We start from the raw sequence: 16,103 nt of genomic DNA, 5'->3' as shown, positions 1-16,103 counted from the left end.
GAAATTTTAATTTTTCCTACGTCTTGCCAAATAACATTTTCAGACTTAGATGCATTGGAGATTACTTGAGAATTTGGGTCATTATTTTCACATCACGGATTTCATGATATTCGTCACTTTCATCAGATTCTTCTGAGGTTTGGATCTCATCATCACCATCACTGTAATTGGAATGTATGTCTAAATCATCTAATTCTGATCCGTCATCGGATTCATCACTAAAGAAATATTGTGGCTTCTCTTTGGGCTGCAAGTTCAACTCTGTTCTATATGTCCCTGGATGATTTTCATCATGTTTTTGGGCACCTTTTTCTTTCAAAAGAGGTATATCTGAATCATCACTATCACTTATATTCATTCAACATTGTTTGACTTTAGCTCGTTTTCCGTAAAATGAGTAGGGGTTCATTTCAAAAATAGGTACAGGTCCATCATCACTAATCCGGCAGCGTTGGGACCTGTGGGGTGCCAGATTAGTAAGTTTGCCAGATCACCGGTGGTAATTTTAGCACATACATTTTACCCAACAGCTAACAACCTCCTTCTACCTTTACCAGTTGACTGCCAAGCTAGTTTAAGAAAAAAAAATTCCCCAGGGACCAAAAAATATTTAGGAAATAATTTGATTAGTAATTCTAAAATAAATATTGTAATGTCAGTGTTGTCGTTTTTTCACTTAAAATATAAAAAAAAAATTTTTATGTCGCATATATGTGGCCAACGTGGCCACATACGTTGGTTACTTTATTTCTTGAGAATCCATGTCAGCCACATACATGTAATGCTATTACGACATACATATGAAGTTCGTTTGCAATTAGTTTATTGCACACGCGGCGAGCACTGCAATAAAACTAATTACATTAAAATAAACTCTCAGACATCGCAATAAGTTTGTCAGTATTGTTAGAGATTTTGTGAAAACAAGTTCATTAGCGCACTGTATTATCCATCGTATTGTGTTATTCTGCAAGTTTGTATAAGTGTGTTGTAAAAAAAAAAAATCTAAAAAGGAATGGCTAAAATAAAATTATTATTAATAACAAAAATAATAATTTTCTGGAATTTAGAATTAAGCAGAGTTAAACTTCTCACAGGCACTGCTGTCAAGTTTTTTCAGAAGTTCAACTTTATCTGTTATGGACAATGTACGGTGTTTGCACTTTACACCACGAGAGCACTTCTGCATTGGAACCATGGCTGGGGCTAAATGTGAGCAAGTTATAATAATAAATGCAGAAAAACAAGTGGGAATGGCTAGCCAGTGTTTACAAGTTCGCACCAACAGCTGATGCTGCAACCAACGCCACCAAAACTGTAGTGGCAGGTCAGTGCACTGACCTGGGAAATTTGAAATTACGTTTGCGGAAATTATGTCCAAATTAGCAATGGAACCGGATTAGTGAGGGTTGACCTGTATCTATAAATATAAACGAAAATTCGAAATATCTAAAGAGTTTACCTCAATCTCTAGATTATAGTGATAAATGAAATGTTCTCCACATGTGCACGTATTTGAAATAAAGTCAATATGGAGGCAATAACTATTGTCAGTCTCACAGAGTACGAACAAATTGGAAAATATTGCTCGTCGAGGTACTAGGAAGTAATTCGAGCATGCACATTGGCAACTCTATGCTTATCCTTGTTCATTGACAATAATTAGCGCCACAGGGCAGAGTGAACCACCATGAACCAGAGTGAAACTATCAAATTTTCAAAAAACCAAATGACAACGTTTTTATTGCACATACTGTGTTATTTGTCCCTTAAGTGAACTGAGTTATGAAAAAAACAGTTGTCATTTGGGAAATAAAAGTCATGGGTCTATCTATCTCTTAGGCTTCAAGTTAAATAAATGCCCCAGTGGGAACGTGTTAAACAACACGAGAGGATATAAACTTAATTGAAAAAAAAAGGATGATGCTGCATAGATGTGTGAAAATTTGCTTTCAGCCAGAGTGACTGACCATTGGAACAAACTTAAATTTCCCCATTATTGGAGAAAAAACAAGTAATATAATAGATCTCATTTGCTTATACTCATTTGAAATTGTGCCACAGCTGGCACAATTTCAAGGTGAAATGACAATTGAAATTCCAGTTAATGAGGATGTTTTCAGTAATATTTGTGGATGCCCAAGTTCAGTTGTTTTAATCAACATCACCTAAATGGAGTCAACTGACCATTCTGGGTGATTCTGATACATTTTCTGGGCTTCTCTGAATAGAGAACTTGCTCTCACAGGCTGAGCTAACAAAGAATGCAATATTAGAAATTTTGGAAATTCCTGTTTAAGTCCTGTTTTAGCATTTCGGAAAGAGTGATCATGATAAGTTTTAGAATCAGTACGCTGAGAGCTTGATGGCTTTAATGGCAGATGGCCCTAGTGTCGATGTCCATGTTTGCTCCTTTCAGCTTCTAGAGCCTATGTATAAACATATACTGCTGCTGCTAGCAATGCAGAGTGAGTGAGTGAGTGAGTGTATATAATATTACCAAATTTGGTAATGTAGTATGTTCATTTAATTTTCTTTCTCTTCATCACTGCTAAACACAATCAAACGAGAACATTTTCTCTGTTGCAGAGTATCTTCACCTTCTAAACTTTCTTCTGCAGCATCTAGATTGTATATATTCTGCTCTTTTTAAAAAAAAATCAGTAATCTGGGTTTGCTTTTGCTTGATAGATCTTTGTAAATTTCATGGTATGGAGTTAAGCATGTTTGAAGCTCCCTTTTGAACTTTGTGCTCCTTTCAGTTGAAGGATCTACATTCAAAAAAATAAGATTCTAATTGCTCAGCTAACTTTATGCCTTCCTGTATTCTTTTTAAAGGGTAAAAGTTGGAAATTCAGAATTTACCGGTGCCATTATCCTCTGAATTAATTTGGTTTATATCTGATGCCATTTCCACCAAATTTGGTTTGCCAGCCTCTTTTTCTACCAGTAACTCTTGAATGTCTTCAGTAGTCATATCATCAAATCCTTCTCCTCCTACTGACTTATTAGGTGGTAGGGACATTACTTCACCGTTTGGATAATTTAAATCTTTTGAATGACCAGGAGTGTTATCCAATAGTAATAAAACTTCTAGATTTTTCAGCTTTAAATAGTTTGCCACAGCTGGCACAAAACGATTTAGAAACCGTTCTTTAAATAAATCAGCAGTTACCCAAGCTTTTTTATTTGCTTTCCAATATACCAGAAAGAGATCTATAAACTAGCATAAGTTTTTATCATGTAATCTCTTGATGGGTTACTGCACATATGTAACGTTACACAATCTTTTGATGTCTTAAAACCTGGTGCAATTTTTTCCTTTTTTCGAAATAAATGCTCTGTTGAGCATTTTTTTCCAACAAAGACTTGTCTCATCGGCATTCAAAACTTTGTGTGTATGGTGCTATGGTGCGTATCCATGCTCTTCGATAATTTTTGGAAATTCCAAATGCACTTTCCCCATGAATTCTTAATGTTATGTAATGAGAATCGGTTTTTAAATCACTCAAACCAGCTTTTACAGGCAACAAATGCCAGGTTAACAGAAGATTCTCCATTTTCTTTTAATGGTCATAAATTAATGGCCTTTTGTTTAATTACATTTCCTTCTAGTAGGATCCATTTTTTTACTGCTATTCTCCATCTAAATAGAGACCAGTTGTCATATTTGTGGAAATTAAAGATCCTGCAGCAACAGCAGTTCTAATTTTCTGTTTATTTATTTTTATGGTTTGGATTGTTGCTTCATTTAAATTTAAAACCTTTTTGCAATGTATGATACCTTTTCCCCTTTTTAAGGCTATCCAAAATTTGTATCTTTGATTCTAGAGAAATAAAAAGTTTCTTTTGAAGGGTGCTTTTTTTTTACTATCCTTAGGTTTATTTTAGGCCTGGAATTTAATTCACAAAGAAAATATATAAGTACAGTTTTTAAGAACCAAGTTTAGTAATATATACCCAGAAAAATTTATAAACAATCAAATAAAAACCAAAATAACCTTTCAAATACCTTAAGTCATAAACTGCACACTTCGAAGTCAATTTTTTTATGGTCTCAAAACAAGTACAACAGCACAGGACCTAAGACAGGGATTTCCCAATAATGTTCTTTGCATAACAACTAGCAAGTGAACAGCAGGGATTCACAAAAAATAATGGAAATGTTTCAATATTACATCCAACACAATAGCAAGGTTTTCCCTGCACAAAAACTCAAAAATACTGTGTTATGTGAGGTTTGTCACAATTCTCTAACCTTGTTAGAGCCAAATTGTGTTATTTAACTACCATGTTGTGTGAGGATTGCCATAATTTATCAATCGTGTAAGAGTGGAACCACATTGTAGAAGTATCATATTATACAGGGGTTGCCTGTATATACTTTACATTCATAATACCAAAGAAATGTATGCTTGACAGTGCAGGTATTACATGTCCACTGAGGTTCAATTCTTACCAGGATGAAGGTAACATTTTTTTCAAACTGTGAATACAGGTAGTATTCAATGTCAAAAGTAATACATTGGTGTTTACTGATGGATTCACTTTGTTGATGACTCCTTGTAATTCATATTAGTAGTGGTAAAAAGTAGTGGCAAGAAAGCAAGTTTATACAGCAACAGCACAAAAAAAAAAAACACAACTAACACGTCCCATATTACCTGTCTATTCTCTCTAACACTATCTAGTTCTTCCTTGAATTCACTGAAACTACCCATTTTTAAAATGCCAGATGGAATTTTGTTCCACTAATAGAACTACCCGCTGGCCGAAGACAAATTTCCCTACATCTATCCTGTAATCACCCTTCTCAATTTCAATTTATGCCCTCTCATGCAAGCAGTCTGAGCAAGAGGAAGGATTCCATCAGCACTGAGTTTACTCTTCAGCCTTAAACAACAAATCAGATCTCCATGCAAGTGTCCAAGTTTTCAGATGCTGCAATTTGCAGAACTGGAGCATTTCTTGCTAAGAGCATTCTTTTGTTCCCCTCACTATTATTACTCCTCTTCTCTGCACATGCGTTTTCTACAGAAAAATGTTCGAGAGGCAAACAGAGAGAGTAATACTCTTGATCTGATTATCAGCAGCGATTATTCATGCATTAAGAATTCGCAGATAAAGGAACCACTGGGTGACAGTGATCACAATGTACTGATGTGGGAATTACTTCAAGATGTAACTAACATCAAGGCTAAAGGGAAGGGCTATAGCTTTCGTAAAGGTGACAACAGGAGTCTCAGTTTTTAAATTATGTACAGTGGAATCAACTGATGATGTTACCAACATTGAATTCTAAAGGGGAAGACTTCAGGGACTTAATTTTGGAGGCTACTAGGCTTTCCATTCTTTTCATTCTGGTTTAGGCTAAAATGGATTCAGATGAACTAATGAGACTTGTGGCAGAGAAGAAAAATGTATGGGATGCATATAAAGTATCAGGTGACACAGAAGCCCATGGCAGATATAAACTAGTCTGTAACCAAGTCACAAAGGAGGAGAGGAAGGTGAAGGCAGATTACAAGAAATCCTTGGCAACGGATGCAAAGAAAAACAAACAGATCTTTACTTATGTAAACTCTATAAGGAAAGGGATGAATCAGATTGAACCATTTAATGTAGATGGGTTAGCATTAGCATTAGTAGAGGCATATGATGCAAGAAAGCAAGCTTATGCAGCATCAGCCCAAAAAAAAAAAAAAAACACACTTCCACTTCACCCCTCCGTTCGTTCGAAATACCTGTCCAGCTGAGCCTTAAATTTATTTAGGCTATCAACTTCCACAACAAGGGATGGAAGTCTGTTCCACCAACCAACTATCTGCTGGCTAAAGGCAAATTTCGGCACATCTATCCTACATCTGTCTTTCCTCAATTTGAATTTATGCCCTCTCAGGTGATTATACTGAGGAAGAATCCCATCAGCATTGAGCATGCTCAACCCATTCAAGGCTTTATACACCTCTATCAGATCACCTCACAGGTGCCTAGTCTCCAGACACTGTAATTTGCAGAACTTAAGCCTTTGTTCGTAAGAGCAACCCTTTGTTCCATTCACTAATCTTGTTGCCCTTCTCTGTACTCATTCCAGCAGCTCCACATCCTTCTTGAAATGAGGCTTCCAGACCTGTATACAGTACTCAAGGTGTGGCCTGACCATTGTATTATACAAGAGAATAATCACCTCCTTATCCCTGCTAGAAAAATTCCTGCATATCATTGACAAGACACCATGAGCTACTCTTGCAGCTCGTCTGCACTGCTCAGAGAACTTCATATCTGCCTGCACAATTACCCCCAGGTCCTTTTCATTCTCTACCATTGTCAGTGTAGTACCACAGAGTTGATATGTTGCACTGGGGTTGCTGTTTCCCATATGTAGTACTTTACATTTGTCAATGTTTAAACTTCATTTTCCACCTCTAAGCCCATCTGCTCAACCTTTCCAGATCCTGTTGCAGCAGCATAGCACAACATAGACAATATACAAAGGTTGCTCTGCCAGCCTTTGTATCGTCTGCAAACTTGGACATTAAGCTTGATATACCATCATCAATATTATTTATAAATACAGAAAACAATAATAGACCCAACACTGAACCCTGAGGGACTCCACTAATAACATTAGTCCACGATGAGCAGTGTCCATTGATTACCACACTGTCTTTTCCCCCTCGACCACCGCTTTATCCATAGCAGCAATTTGCCTCCAATGTTGCACAGGGAACACTGCTCCAATTTATGCAGCAGTGTTCCATGTGCAACAGTATCAAAAGACTTTCTAAGATCCAAGTATATAATATCAAAGTTATTCCCTGCATCCAGTTCTTTTGTGACTGCATCATTGTATCTAATCAAATTGGTCAAATTGGTCTTGTCTAGATGATTCTGCAGTGCTTCTTTAACCAATGCTTCCATTAATTTTCCTGGAACAGAAGTTAAACTCACAGGTCTATAATTACTTGTGTCAGCCTTTGATCCTCTTCTGTGAATTAGGGTCACATTTGCACATCTCCAGTCTATGAGTACCACCCCTGAGTCCAAGGAAGCTCTCATAATTATGGCTAAGGGTTTGCTTACTTCCTTTGCTGCCTCCTTTAATATAACTGGACAGATCCCATCCACCCCAGGTGCTTTTCTTGTGTTTATCTCCAACAATTTCTGCTCCACTTTACTCTGAGTTATTACAAGATTATCTAGCTTACTGCCAGAGTTGACTACACCTTTGGCATTCCCCTCGCTGAATAACTCATGTGTGAATGTCGATGCAAAATATTCATTTAGTTTGTTAGCTACCTGGACAGGATCATCAACAGTTGAACCATCGATATCAAGTGGACCAATCTGATTCCTCCCCTTCCTTCTAGAGTTTACATAAGTAAAGAACTCTTTGCTGTTTTTCTTTGCATCCTTTGCCAAAGATTTCTCGTAATCCCTTCGCCTGCCTAACCTCCTTTGTAACTTGGTTACAGATCAACTTATATCTATCATAGGCTTTGTGTCACGTGTTAATTTATATGTATCCCATGCATTTTTCTTCTCTGCCATATGTCTCATTAGTTCATCTGACATCCATTTAGGCCTAAATCTAGAACAATATTTCTTAGTTGGTATGTATAGCCTAGTAACTTCCAAGATAAGTTCTTTGAATGCTTCCCATTATGAATTTGCTCTTGGTAAAATCATCAGTTGGTCCCACTGTATAGAATTTAAATACTGTCTCATACCATTGTAATCGCCTTTACGAAAGCAAAAACCCTTCCCTTTACCCCTGATGGTAGTTACCTCCTTGAGTAAATCCAACTTTAGCACACTGTGATCACTGCCACCTAGTGGTTCCTTTATCTGCAGATTCTTAATGCATGAAGAATCACTACTGATAATTAAAGAATCACTACTGAGTATTATCTACAAGTTCCGTTTATATAACTTCCGTATCAAGTTATGTATTTAATTAATTGTTACATTTGTAATCTAAGTCATTATATGTATTTAGTTAAAAGTACAATTTAATTGACAACGAGTTTAACAAAATTAATAGATTTTACTGATTAATTGACAATATTATATTATATACTGTACTACACTAAGCTTACGCTATCTAGTTTGGGATATAACATTGTGTCGTATAATGGCGGCAAGTCATGAACTGTAAATCTACGGACACTTAAGTATTAATTAACTTCCAAATCTCGCTGTCTCAATTCAGAATAAACTAAGGATCCTGACTACGTCTATAAGCTACTTATAGAAAATAATTTGATGTAACAATTCGTCAATAAAGCGGCTAAATATGGCTAAAAAACTTCAGCGGAGCTGAAACTTGTAACATGTGGATTTGATACCCTTACCAATACTTTTATGCGATTACAAGGCCGAGTAAAGAATAAATACACCAGATTAATCAGAAAATTGCAAAATAATGCTATACTACTAAATTTAAATCAAAAGTTTTAGAAAAACAACAATTTCAAATCAATAAATAAGAAAATCCATTTAGCGACTTTGAACACGTCTGACTCCCACTAACCTCGTCAGCAGACTTCACAAAGTCTGCTAACGATTGATGTTGATTATTAATGATCATGCTGAGGTAGCTTATAAACCGAATGAGTATTTTGTATCTACATTCACATATGGAGTTATTCAATGAGGGGAGCGCCAAAAGTTTATCAAACTCTAACAGGGAGCTAAGTGATTTTGTAATAACTGAGAGCAAAGTGGAGGAGAAATTGTTGAAGTTAAACATCAACATCCACTTCGGGTGGATGGGATCTATCCAGTTATATTACAGGAGGCAGCAAAGGAAGTAAGCAAACCCTCAGCCATAATTATGAGAGCTTCCTTAGACTCAGGGGAGGTCCCCATGGACTGGATTGTGCAAATGTATCACCAATTCAAAAGGTGACAAGTAACTATAGACCTGTTAGTTTAACTTTTGTTCCAGGGAAAATAATGGAATCATCGGTTAAAGAAGCATTGCAGGATCACCTAGACAAGACTGCAGTAATAGTTAAGACACAGCATGGGTTTGCTAAAGGGAGGTCTTGTCTGACCAATTTGATTGGATACTATGATGTGGTCACAAAGGAACTCAATGCCAAAAATAATTTTGATATCATATACTTGGATTTCAGGAAAGCTTTTGATACTGTTGCACATGGAAAACTGCTGTACAAATTGGAGAGATATGGCATTAAGGGTAATGCCATATCTCTATAAAAGATAAAGTTGCTACAAGGGATAAAGGGATGATTGAGTGGGATAAGACAGAGTGGTAATCAATAGACACTGCTCTTCATGGACAAATGTTATTAGTGGAGTTCCCCAGGGATCGATGTTGGGCCCATTGTTGTTTTGTAAATTTATCAATGATATTGATGAAGGTACATCAGGTTTAATGTCCAAGTTTGCAGATGATACAAAGATTGGCAGGGTTGTTAATGACAGTATGCTACACCAACTGGATCTAGATAAGTTGGGCAAATGGAAGGGCTGAGAAGTGGCAACTGAAGTTTAACATTGACAAATGCAAAGTACTGCATATGGGTAGCAATAACTAAAGAGAAATGTACCAACTGTGTGATACTACACTCAGGGAAGTGGAAAGTGAAAAAGACCTGGGGGTAATTGTGCAGTCGAATATGAAGTTCACTGAGCAGTGCAGATGGGCTGCCAGGGCATGTCAGGGAGTCTTATCAATGATATAAAGGAATTTTGCTAGTAGGGACAGGGAGGTGATTATCCCGTTATACAAGGCAATGTCAGCCACACCTCTGGAGGTCTCATTTTAGAAAGGATGTAGATTTGCTAGAATCAGTACAAAGAAGGGCAACAAGATTGGCGAGGGGAACAAATGGGTGCTCTTACCAAGAAAGGCTTAAGTTCTGCAAATTGCAGCTCCTGAAACCTCAATCAGATCACCTCACAGGTGATCTGATTGAATGCTTTATGCATTCAGCACTACTGCAATGGATTCAAATGAGTTGGAAGGCAAGATATATTGTACAATAACTTTTATCTATTTGCACAACACTGCACCAAAATAGAAAAAAAATATTATTTTTGGAATTGCTTATGAAATTACACACTGCTTGTTTTAGATGTCTTCTTTGCAGATCTCCTTAAGTGACAAATCCACTTCGGATTTGTCACCTGGAGGGACTCAATCAGAGAAATCAGGCGATACCAGAAGTCTGAGTTGTTAATTCGAAAGCTGCCCTTCCAACGACTTGTTCGTGAAATCGTGCAAGATTTCAAGACTGACCTCCGTTTCCAAAGCTCAGCGGTGATGGCTCTGCATGAAGCTAGTGAAGCATATCTCGTTGGCTTATTTGAATATACCAACTTGTGCGCAATCCATGCCAAGCAAGTTACCATAATACCAAAGACATCCAGCTTGCTCGGCATTTCTAAGGCCTCAGTTTATAAGGCCTTGAATGGCTTGAGCAAGCTGAATGCTGATGGGATTCTTCCTCTTCCTCAGATTAAGAACCTCAGGGGACACAAATTCAAATTGAGGAAAGACATGTAGAATAGATGTGTGGAAATTTGCCTTTAGCCAGCAGGTAGTTGATTGGTGGGACAGACTTCCATCTTTTGTTGTGGAAGTTGATAGCCTAAATAAATTTAAGGCTGAGCTAGACAGGCATTTGCTGCATAAGCTTGCTTTCTTACATCGTATGCCAATGCTAATTTCAATCTCCCAAGATACAGCATGGGGAGAGGTAGTTGTAAAGCTAGTTTTTGAGTGACCATGGTTCAAGCCCACATGACTAAATAAATATGTTTTTCTATACTCTATCTTGTGAACTCCTCTGACCTTATGAGTTCATCTTAAGAGTATAAACAGAAAATTTATTAATTTAAATTTATGTTTTGGATAAATAGGGCAGACTACAATGTGTATATCCTCTAACAATACAGATAACTGAATCTGTTCAATCAGTATGTGTGGACAAATTAAAAACTCCTATTCCACCATGTGCTACATTTGTACTGATTTTATCTTTTTGGCGTGTGCATTATAATTTTTGTACTGACACTATCCTGCAGTTTAAGACAATGTCTCTTGGAGACAAAGAGAATGGTTTGTTTTTTGAAGAGGTCACAATTATATCAATCAATACTGCTTCGGAAGTTCCCAGCGATTTGTGTATAAAGAAATCTGTTACTTGTTTTTAACAGTTCCTTCAGGTTATTTTCAAAGGCTGTGTTTTTATGTTTATCTGCAAAAAGAACAAGGACTAATTCTTCTTATGTTTTTCATCAAGAAAAATAAGTGATACATACTGTGAATTCAAATTTAAAAGCACTATAGTGAAATCAAATTTAACTTCACTCCTAGAATTGACATTCAAACACATGAGTGTCATTTTATGCTTGTTGTTACCCAAAACATCCTGTGTAGTTACTTATTTTTCTTTTTGGGATGGAAGAGTATTTTAGGAACATTAGGTTAATTTTAGTTATTTTTCTAAATTCTTGTATAGTATAATTCCTGATATATTCAAGACACCGTAGACTATGGTAGTGTATGTCAGAACAGTATTCTGGATGAAAGGTGACCTGTTATGTATACATATCAAACTTGCATTACAGCTATAAATACAAGCGGATCTACCAAGAAATCTGAGAAAAGTCATCATTTAGCCTTTTGATCATATAGCCAAAAATATCTGCTTGTTCATATTGTAATATTTCTAAGTACAGGTGTTACTGAGCAGTAGACAATTTGTGGCAACATGGTGTTGCAGATTGTCCACTACTCAATAACTGCAAACTGCCATATGGGAATTAATACTAAATAGATAATTTATAAATATATAGCGGGGTGGAAAAACCACACACCACAAAAGACGTTAAACTCCTTGCTGTGGATTCCCATTGGAAACAACTATTCAAAAATTTAGCTATTTCGAGAAATTCCATCACCATACTCCTCACACGACTGGCATTCTTCATAAATATCTAAGAAAAATCAAATATTCAGTTTCAATAAGTTTGCAAATCCTGGCATTCACAACTTTAATTGAAATTCAATTTACAACAACTAACCAACTTTTTGTGAACTTTTATATATGCAAGCACATAAAAAGAGAACAAGTAACTTACCCACAAGAAGTAATCATCCACCTCGTGCCAACTGTTTAATTTAAGAATTAACATGCAAGCATGCATGCTAGAGATATTTTCTCATTTATGATCTGCACCCCCCCCTCCTTTTATATATTATGTATTTTGTGAAGGAGTTATCTGATTTTTGGCCCATGTTCAACTTGCCAATACTAATGTGGAGAACTTCCACATCACACACCCATAAAAATATATATCTCACAATTTTTTTTTTTTTTTTTTTTAAATCCCACTTAAGGAAATTCTAAAGGATAAGTCAACAGAATAACCTCTAAATTCAATAACTGTAGACAAAGCCATAATGAAATTTAAAATACTCTCTGGATAGATTCTTCCACTGTGCCTTCATTCATGTAACTTTCTATGAATAAACCTTAGAATGCTTCCTGTCATGAAAGATGCCGCTTTCAAGGCAAGGGACACCACAGGGATTACAAATTTCACAATATGATTTGAAACAAGAGTGAAAGAAATGAAACAGAAGAGTGTGTTACTAGCAAAGTTTAATTTTCCTCTGAATTTTGTTGGCGAGCATTTTCAGTATGTGTGGTTGCTCATTTTATTTGAAAGTTGTTTTAGGAAAGGGATTAAGGGTGAGAAATGACAAAAAATTTTCAACTGTTAATAAAAAAACATAATTCCTGAACCAATGACATTAACAAGCAGGGAAAAAAAAAATCATGTGGCAATGTTTTAAGCTTATGTGAAATATGAGACTTTAATGACCACTTAAATTAAAAAAATAAATAATAAAAGCTGTTGTATAGGTTAGTGCAATAGCTCAGTTTAATTTGTAACCATCTACCAAAGCAGTTAAATTGGCATCATTTTAATTATATCTCATATTGTGAATACCTTCACAATGAGTTTCCATGGTATTGTACTACCTCAAATAAATAACACTTCACCAGTGGAGAAGACTACTGCTACTTATTCTTGGCAGATACCCACAAGTGATATCCACTGAGAATAAGTAACAATAGTCTTCTCCACTGATGAAGTGTTACTTTTCAAGGTAGTACAATACTATGGAAAGTTATTGTGAAGGTATTCACATGAGATATAATTAAAACAATGCCAATTTAACTACTTTGGTAGATGGCTACAAATTAAACTGAGCTATTGCACTAACCTATACATTAGTTATTCTACCATGTAGCATGAGCCTATTGCCCAAAAATATTCTATATTATTATTATTTAATGTGTTCCCAGTCAACCTATGGCAACATAGGTTGCTTTGTAAAAAGGATAGGTGGAATAGGACCAGGGTATGTCTGCCAGGGGCAAAGGTTGATGACATTGTAGAGCGGATATCATCTTTTAAGGGCACAAAAGGTGATATAGTTGTACACGTTGGCACGAATGATATTAAGAGTAGGAGACCGGCGGAATTACTTAGCAAGTACAGGTCACTGCTGAAAAAAAGCCGTGAATTAGGGTTGAACTTGAAAGTGTCTGCAATTCTGCCCAGACATGATAGGAGGGAGTATATGATGAGAGCCTTGTCGATCAATTCGGCCCTGGAGGGATTGTGCAAGGCTCAAGGGGGTAGAATTTTTTTCAGCCTGGACTGTACTTGTTAACAGGAGAGATTGCTTCTACAGGGATGGGATACACTTAAATAGAAAGGGTGCAAGAATTTTTGCTGATGCTGTCGAGGCAGTGTTAGGTGGGTCGGAAAACTGCTAGTTGGGGGGGATACAAGGACTAATAGATTAACAGTAGCCACTGGCAGAGGTGGAAGTGATTCTTGCACTGCTTCTATTGAAATGAGCAGAAGTCTGAAAAACAAGATGCAGGATATTTCAGAGACTGCTGGTAGTCATTGCGTTACAAGTAAACACATGGGTTGTGTTAGGGTAGCTAAGAATAGAAACAGGTGCATGTATACCTGCGTGTACACCAATGCTAGGAGTTTGGTAAATAAATTTGATGAATTTGAGGTATTGCTCAAAACATCAAAGGCAGATATTGTTGGGATATCAGAGACGTGGTGTCACACAGATATAAGTAATGCGGAACTGGAATTTGGGGAATACAATGTGTATAGAAAGGATAGACAGGACAGGAGGGGAGGAGGGGTTATGCTATTAATTAAGAAACACATAAAGTCCAAGGAAGTGAAGCCAGTCGACATCGATGGACAGGGCAGTGCCGAATCAGTTTGGTGTGACATAAGCATAGGGAAATCAAAATTGAGAGTAGGAGTGTGCTATAGGCCTAATGACTCTGATGAGTATAATAAGATATTGTACAGGGAAATAGTGGGCCAGTAAATCAGAGAGTCTTATAATGGGGGATTTTAATTTCCCAGATATTGACTGGAATTTGTGGGTTGGTCACTCGCACACTAGCAAGGCTTTTGTGGATTTATTGGATGATTGTTTTCTACACCAGCATGTTCGTGAGGCAACAAGAGGGAGCAATACTCTTGATCTGATTATCAGTAGTGACTCTTCATGCATTAAGAACCTGCAGATAAATGAACCACTAGGTGGCAGTGATCACAGTGTGTTGAAGTGGGATTTACTCAAGGAGGTAACTACCATCAGAGGTAAAGGGAAGGGTTTGTTTTCGTAAAGGCGACTATGATGGTCTGAGACAGTATTTAAATTCTATACAGTGGGACCAACTGATGATGTTACCAACAGCAAACTCAAAATGGGAAGCATTCAAGGAACTAATCTTGGAGGCTACCAGGCTTTACATACCAACTAAGAAATATTGTTCAAGGTTTAGGCCTAAATGGTTGTCAGATGAACTAATGAGACATGTGGCAGAGAAGAAAAATGCATGGGATACATATAAATTAATGGGTGACATGGAAGCCTATGATAGATATAAGTTGGTCTGTAACCAAGTCACAAAGGAGATTAGGCAGGCAAAGGCAGACTACGAAAAATCCTTGGCAAAGGATGCAAAGAAAAACAGAAAAGAGTTCTTTACATACTTGAACTCGAGAAGGAAAGGGATGAATCAGATTGGTCCACTGGATATTGATGGTTCAACAGTTGAGGATCCTGCTCAGGTGGCTAACAATCTAAACGAGTATTTTGCATCTACATTCACGCATGAGGAGTTATTCAGGAAGGAGAATGATGTAGGTAAAGTAAACATTGGCAGTGAGCTGGATGATTTTGTAATAACTGAGAGGAAAGTGGAGGAGAGATTGTTGAGGATAAACATAAAAAAGGCACCTGGGGTGGATGGGATCTATCCAGTTATATTAAAGGAGGCAGCAAAGGAAGTATGCAAACCCCTAGCCATAATTATGAGAGCTTCTTTGGACTCAGGGGAGGTACCCATAGACTGGAGATGTGCAAATGTAACCCCAATTCACAAAGGAGGATCAAAGGCTGACACAAGTAATTATAGACCTGTTAGTTTAACTTCTGTTCCAGGTAAATTAATGGAGGCACTGGTTAAAGAAGCACTGCAGGATCATCTAGACAAGAATTCAGTTATAGCTCAGACGCAGCATGGTTTTGTTAAGGGCAGGTCTTGCCTGACCAATTTGATTGGATACTATGATGTAGTCACAAAAGAACTGGATGCAGGGAATAACTTTGATATTATATATTTGGATCTTAGAAAGGCTTTTGATACTGTTGCACATGGAAGACTGCTGCACAAATTGGAGCAGTGTGGCATTGGAGGCAAATTGCTGCTATGGATAAGGGGATGGTTGAGTGGCAGAAGACAGAGAGTGGTAATCAATGGACACTGCTCATCGTGGACTAATGTTATTAGTGGAGTTCCTCAAGGTTCAGTGTTGGGTCCGTTGTTGTTTTCGGTGTTTATGAATGATATTGATGATGGGATATCAAGTTTAATGTCCAAGTTTGCAGATGATACAAAGGTTGGCAGGGTCGTCAAGGACACTACTGACGCTATGCTGCTGCAACAGGATCTGGAAAGGTTGAACAGATGGGCTGAGAGGTGGCAAATGAAGTTTAACATTGA

At 37.1% G+C, this 16,103-nt stretch overlaps 1 protein-coding gene across 8 annotated transcripts in view; it reads right to left on the bottom strand.

Moving 5' to 3' along the window:
• Mctp (multiple C2 domain and transmembrane region protein) overlaps nucleotides 1-16,103 on the bottom strand; it is a 690,267-nt gene that overhangs the window by 133,445 nt on the left and 540,719 nt on the right. For all 8 annotated transcript variants that reach the window (XM_090373448.1, XM_090373456.1, XM_090373439.1 and 5 more), the window contains one exon: nucleotides 11,854-11,973. In XM_090373448.1, coding sequence (XP_090229574.1) covers nucleotides 11,854-11,973 — 120 coding nt within the window. The remainder of the gene's footprint in view (nucleotides 1-11,853; nucleotides 11,974-16,103) is intronic.

This window comes from Mastigoproctus giganteus, chromosome 1, assembly GCF_048544385.1.
Source record: "Mastigoproctus giganteus isolate SK-2022 chromosome 1, ASM4854438v1, whole genome shotgun sequence".
Lineage (NCBI taxonomy): Eukaryota > Metazoa > Arthropoda > Arachnida > Uropygi > Thelyphonidae > Mastigoproctus > Mastigoproctus giganteus.
The sequence above is the reverse complement of the archived record's forward strand: the minus strand, read 5'-3'. Positions and strand labels throughout refer to the sequence as shown.